Source organism: Triticum aestivum, chromosome 7A (assembly GCF_018294505.1).
Source record: "Triticum aestivum cultivar Chinese Spring chromosome 7A, IWGSC CS RefSeq v2.1, whole genome shotgun sequence".
Lineage (NCBI taxonomy): Eukaryota > Viridiplantae > Streptophyta > Magnoliopsida > Poales > Poaceae > Triticum > Triticum aestivum.
The window spans coordinates 314,628,696-314,635,116 of record NC_057812.1 but is presented as its reverse complement, the minus strand read 5'-3'; the positions used below and the strand labels follow the sequence as shown (position 1 = coordinate 314,635,116).

The following is a 6,421-nucleotide window of genomic DNA, read 5'->3' as shown; positions in this document are numbered from 1 at the left end:
CCCCCGGGTCTATCTTTCATCATATTATTTTCCTATTTACTTGCTATTTCCATAGTTGTTTAGTTTGCAATCTTTATTTTCCAATCTATACGATAAAAATACCAAAAATATTTATCTTGTCATCTCTATCAGATATCACTTTCGTAAGTGACGTGAAGGGATTGACAACCCCTTTATCGCATTGGTTGCGAGGTTCTTGTTTGTTTGTGCAAGTACTAGGGACTTGCGTGTTACCTCCTACTGGATTAATACCTTGGTTCTCAAAACTGAGGGAAATACTTACACTACTATGCTGCATCACCCTTTCCTCTTCAAGGGGAAACCAACGCAAGCTCAGTTGGTAGCATAGCTCCACAGACCTGAGGCACGGGAGCCCTTCGAGTGCCTAGTTTTGACTGGCCAACAGAGTGTCTTGGAGCAATGTCATCCTCTTCCTCCCCAACATAGTCCTCATCATCCGGATCCGAGGCCGACAAACATGTGGATGGTGCCCGCTTCTTCTTCTTGGTGGTGGTCTTCTTCTTCTTAGGCCGAGCATGTTCATCGGAGTCGATGGAACCTTGCCGGCGATCGACTGAAATGGATATATGATAAGAGTACCGATGAGGAGTAAAAAAGTATGAACAAGGATAAAGAAAATTAAAAGTGGGATGAACATTTTCGATCATGACCATAGGAAAAATCCAAGTGGTAGATCAAAAAAATTGACATCCCCATAATTAAGTTGATTAACCAAGTACACTAGTAGAATGCCCGTGCGTTGCTACGGTCTACAATGCATATAAATGAACTAGATAAATGATTAACATCGTCTTCAAGGTCGAAACTCATTTCTCCCTCGTATGTTATGCTGACGTCAAACGGACGATAGCAGGCTCCCCAAAATTCAATAGTCTCAGTAGTCCAAGCTTCCCAAATGCAGCCCATAAGTTGGGGAGAAATATGGTTATCCAAACTATTCTTATCTCTAACACATGGTCCCAACACAAAAAACTCCACCTCACAAGGGGCCTTCATGTTTTTCTACCAAAACCTCCCCTTCGCACTCGACATTTCTCACTAGAGCCCTCTCCTTTAAAAAAGGATGATGCCCGCCTCATCTTCGCCATGACACCCTCTCTCAAACACGGTACTTCTCCACGGACTGCCAACGACTCCCCCGCCAAGCGCCCCATGCTCCGCCCTGATCACGTCCCAATGTTAGTGCCAATTCACCACCACCATCAAGGGGAGGTGGCGTGCGCCACCCATGATGCCCCCCTTCCCCAAAAGAAGGCAGATCCAATTTCTCCACCTTTTCAAAAATAATTTATTATTCTATTAGTAGTCTTCCTTCACAGGACCCTGCTCTAGCATTCTCATTGGTAAAATAGTTCATATAAATATGTTGCTAAAGAATAACAAACCAATTTAATCATCAATCAAATATGTTTCATTTAACTCTCTTTATCTATGTCACACATGTTATTAAGAATACAAGCTATAATCTTTCTCCATGTTCTTTTGCTCATCAGATTCTCTGAAGCCACCATGTCATCACATTGTCATGTGAGTAACTTTTACTACTCTGACACAATTCTGCCATGGTTCCTATCACCTCGGACGCCATCTTGACCGGTTTCCCCTGCCCCCTCATCACATTCGGCTACGCCATTGTTCTATCATTTGCTTACTCCATATCATTTCGCCATCATGTGCACACCCTTTTCCTAATCCTCTAAATTTATACCATGGCCCCCATCTCCTCTCCTCCAAATCCTCTTCCATTCCTCTTCTCGCTGCAAGCTTGTTGTATTTTTTTACTAGCTTCACTCCTATATATGTGCTCACATCACCATCATATGTACATCTTCTCCTACTCCACCTATTAGCTATGCCTAAGGCTACCCCACCATTGATGTGTCCTCTACCTAATTGAGCATCATCCCAAGTAGCATCACTCATCGTTACATCCTAATCGAGCATATATTTTTATAAGCATCATTTTATTTTACGCGGAACAATCTATTATCCGTTGGACAATTTTAAAATGAATGTACACATTCTGTTTTACCGAAACTCAAAACTATCATGAGTGAATATTCTTCCAGAATGGACTTGATTTCTTAAATAATACACTTACAATGGTGTGTACCAGATAAAAATGATTAAAAGGAAGCATTTCCCAGTGGTAACCGTAAAATAAACACTGCAAATCGAGCGATAGAAATTTCAGATTTATTGAAGCCTAGCACTTGAAAGCTGGAGTAGTACGCAGAGAAAGAAAAATTATTTTATGATTTCCTAAAACAAGTCTCCCATGAACACATTGCATGAATGAGCAGGAAGATAGAGTGCAAACTTATATGTACACTAACTGGTCCGTTCATCCATTTTGAATAGACCAGCTGCAAAAGCTCACTTGGTTCATTCTCGCCAGAATTCACTGACATGATAATCAACCATGTCCTGCAGTGTCCCCAAAAAGGTAGATAGTATAGAAGTTGAACTAATCAAGTTTCAAAGAAAATGTATTTTACTTTTTACATAAATGAAAAGAGTAGCGACAGCTAAAGTATCTCAAGGGAATGTGAAGATGGCAGTAAACACGGGAAACAAACCCGAAAACAAAGTGAAGCCTTCATCTTATATGTCAATCGATGCTCATAGCGTCAACATGATACTATATGAAATGACATAGAAATTATTCGTACAGACCTAAAATATTTCGTCTACATATAGGCCACAAGACCAACATACTGGGTGTATATAACTTAGTAGAAAAGGGTTGCGTGGCCTACTGGAAACAAAGACATGAAATAAGGAAATATAAAAGCAATAATAGTAGAGGTGGATATAGAAGCAGTATTGGTGTTAATCAGCTCAAAACTCCTACACCCGGCGCATCCAACCTGACGATTAAGTGCACACAAAAATGGTTCCGCTATCCCATAAATAAGACCAACAAAATTTAGCATCTTTACGGGAAAATACACCTATATATATTTCTGGGGTTTTTTACAAAGAAAATCATGGGAAGTACCTAAAAGAAGGTTAACATAGAGCTAACAAATATGAACAAACCAGACAATAAATGCATAGCGTCTGGGGAACGAAACCACTACTAGATACATGGTATCGCATGAGTGCTGCCCTTCCTCTAGCCCGCAACATCTGGGAGCTGCATATATGCTTTTAGGTTTGTGCTAATTCTGCAAATTCAGAATATGCCTAGAGACATTGTACATAGGTTTAGTTCTTTGCGATCCAATCTATTCAGGAAAGAACAGTTTTAGTTCCATAGAGAAGGAATAAAAAAATTCGACGAAGATACCATCAGCCTGCTTATGCGATCAACATATAATTACTGGATTTCAACTTAAATAAATTCTTTGGAGATGATGTGCTAGCTATAAAGGGAATGACATTTGAGATGGTATACAGAGTCAATCGAACAACAAAAAGGAAGAACAAAATTGCTATATTACATATTTACATGCAGTCACGTTGGGCACAAACTGAAAAATGAGTCCGCGATAAGATAACATAAGCCTGTCGTAGTTAAACATAACGGAGATGCACACAGAAGCTCTTCGCAGTTCACCAGATGAAATAGTTGGATGTTCTGGATAGGTGGACTCCCGGTTGTGCCCAGCTGCGGCAACTGCCACACCCCACTGCCACCGGACGGCGCCCCCATCCAGGAACACAAGTTGCCCCACGCCAACCAAGATCTTTCAAATCTTCTCTATCATTGTCATCGCAAAAGGACTTTCATCAGTTTAAACTTCCATTTTGCACATGTGCAATTGAGTCACTCACCTTGCTAGATTAGGTCAGATCTATTATCCATATCTAAGCCCTCTGAATTATTGTATTATCCTGGCCAGATAATGGATCAACAAGTTTGTCCCTTCATATTGTCAAACACGGGCTGACTGGACCATCTACTTTGGTCGTTCAAATTATAAAACGCAATCATGATGTTGAAATCTCATCTCATTCCATCACGTGAGCTTTTCCCAGTTTTTTTAAAGAGCTTTTCTTAGTTTTGGACAAACTGAATGACGGTAATGATTTGTATACTGTAGCTTTTCCTTCATTACGCTTCACTAGTTAGACGAGGGAGCGTGTTGTGCCCCTATGTTCAACCCCAAAAACCTAGATTCAAGGTTGTAGGTCATAGTAGTTGTCATCACTTGCAAGCTTGCTTGTGCACTTTAAAAAACGGTATGACGAAGCACATCAAGAGAAGCAAAGGTGCTCTCAAGTTGTTATGCATATCATATAGCACATGTAGGACAACAAAATGATAGTCATCAAGGAAAATATATAATTACCAAAATCAACCCCAAATCAGCACTCCCCTCGCCATCTATGTATCAGACTACTTGGAACTGAACTATATGTAAAGCAAGATTTAAGTGTTGACCATTAGTCCTCAATGTCCCATGTGTTCTCCATCATGCTCCTAACTTTACTGTCATACTCTAGTTCGTAGTCTAAATTCAGTTACTCGTTGCACTCACCTCTAAGTGAACACTAAAAGTTTTAACAAGATAAATCACACATATATATCATTACCTTAGTCAATAGAGTCCTGGAACTGTGTCACAAGATCCCGACAAAACTGACCGGAGTTTTCGTAGTTCTCTGAAACTTTTCATTTCTGGTTCGCTACTACTCACAGTTCTTTCCTGGATTCAATAAACCCTATGAAAGCAAACCATTTCTTGGGGTATACAACGGAAAATAAGGTTGTGAAAGTCATCAAAATCATCTAGAGCAAACAGTATGACATACTTTTTGCACAAGTACTGTAAAAACAAGTATTACCTGTCCTAGCCTTTTGGCTTGAACTGAAAAAACAGTATGACATACTTTTTTACTCCTACAACTACCTTCGTGATGATCGGAAGAAAGTGTCGCAGACTCTATGCACATTTATTTTGTTGGATTGTGCAGATCCAATTGAGCAGTCCCTAAAGCTGGAAGGATTATAGTTGAAAAAAAATACCTGGATAGCCTTTGTTGTGATAGTACTTGCTTTATTGTCAATGAGGAAGTGCTAGAAGTATGAGGAAAATCCCAGTATACCATCAATTATTGATTACTTGTCAGACCCAAGAAAGCATTCACACCTCCAAGATGTTTGTTAGACTGTTAACATAGCATGAATTCACTTTAGATTACTCCTTTCTGTACATATAATTAGATAAAAGAGAATACTGGTTATGAACTATATTAATAATATGAATGACAGTGTGAGTCTCTCCGGCAGAATTATGAAGCAAATATTGGTTAGGAACCAAGGTTAAAAGCGAACCTCGCATATGATAATATTGCTATTCTTTTCTTCTTCATTTCCATTTTTTTCTTCAGTCCATAAGTGCATGAACTGAACAACCAAATCAGATTTAAGCAGAAATAGAACAATAGAGGGGCTGGGTGCAGATCATCCAGTTTTAAACATCAAGAACCGGAATTTGCAAAAACAGTAATCTACCTGGCGATGTTGGATGTCGTCCATAAAAGGAGATGGAGGAGCATGTCCCGATGTCCCAATGGAAACTCCTTGACCTCTCAAGTCCATCTACCAAACACGGAAAAATTCCTCAAATCATCTTCAATTGTCATGTCAGTCGACATGTTCTTGCTTCCTGGCCGACTCAAAAGAAAATTTAAAGAGAAAATAGAGAGGAACGTGAGTTGTAACCATTGACAGAAGACGCTTGTGAGGGCCAGTGCGGCACAGCGAGCTGGCATCGGCAACAGCAAGGGCGCGTCCACCAGCCATGAGAGCCGAACTGGTCGGCGCCGCGTGGGCAGCGCGTCGATGGGCGGTCGAGCCGTTGCGAAGGGTGGCGGGGCTCGGACGCGGGGACGGGGATTTACTGCGTTGATTAGCTCCCATGTGTGGACGGACGCGGATTAGGTCGAGGACGGCGCGCTGATGCCGCCGTGGATCTGGGCGCTCCCTCTCCCTTCCCTTGCCTTCCCTTCCCTTCCCTTGGGAGAGGAATAGAAGGTTGGGGGCTGTAACGCCCATGATGCGGCTATATCTCCCACGTGTCGAAGCACGACTTAGAGGCATAACCGCATTGTAAGCGATGTCGCAAGTAAGGTAATCTTCACACAACCCATGTAATGAATAAGGAAAAGAGGTACATAGTTGGCTTACACTCGCCACGTCACACAATAGCATAAATATCATTACATTCATCCAAGTACAATCGAGGTCCGACTACGGAACCAAAATAAAGATCAACCCCAAATGCAACAAAGTCCCCGATCGCCCCAACTGGGCACTACTACTGATCGTATGGAAAGGAAACGTAGTAACGTCCTAAGTCCTCATCGAACTCCCACTTGAGCTCAGTCGAATCCCCTGGAGCGGTATCATTGGTCCCTGCATCTGGTTTTGAAGTAATCTGTGAGTCAC

At 41.3% G+C, this 6,421-nt stretch overlaps 1 protein-coding gene across 1 annotated transcript; it reads right to left on the bottom strand.

Annotated features, from left to right (window-relative positions):
• Positions 1-305: 305 nt before the first annotated feature.
• LOC123154176 (uncharacterized) lies at positions 306-5,988 on the bottom strand. The gene is made up of 4 exons (XM_044572961.1): positions 5,696-5,988; positions 5,486-5,572; positions 5,306-5,377; positions 306-5,139 (listed from the first exon to the last, which is right to left on the bottom strand). The coding sequence occupies exons 1-4, from the start codon at positions 5,891-5,893 to the stop codon at positions 5,083-5,085; spliced, it is 414 nt and encodes a 137-aa protein (XP_044428896.1). The 5' UTR covers positions 5,894-5,988; the 3' UTR covers positions 306-5,082.
• Between the last annotated feature and the right edge of the window lie 433 nt (positions 5,989-6,421).

What these genes read in the sequence shown, in the direction of transcription:
- LOC123154176 (XM_044572961.1), bottom strand. Translation starts at nt 5,893, where the DNA reads ATGGGAGCTAATCAACGCAGTAAATCCCCGTCCCCGCGTCCGAGCCCC. An exon ending in ACAAGCGTCTTCTGTCAATG is followed by an intron (nt 5,573 to 5,695) that starts GTTACAACTCAC and finishes CGTGTTTGGTAG; the next exon opens with ATGGACTTGAGAGGTCAAGG. An exon ending in GCAATATTATCATATGCGAG is followed by an intron (nt 5,140 to 5,305) that starts GTTCGCTTTTAA and finishes CTATGTTAACAG; the next exon opens with TCTAACAAACATCTTGGAGG.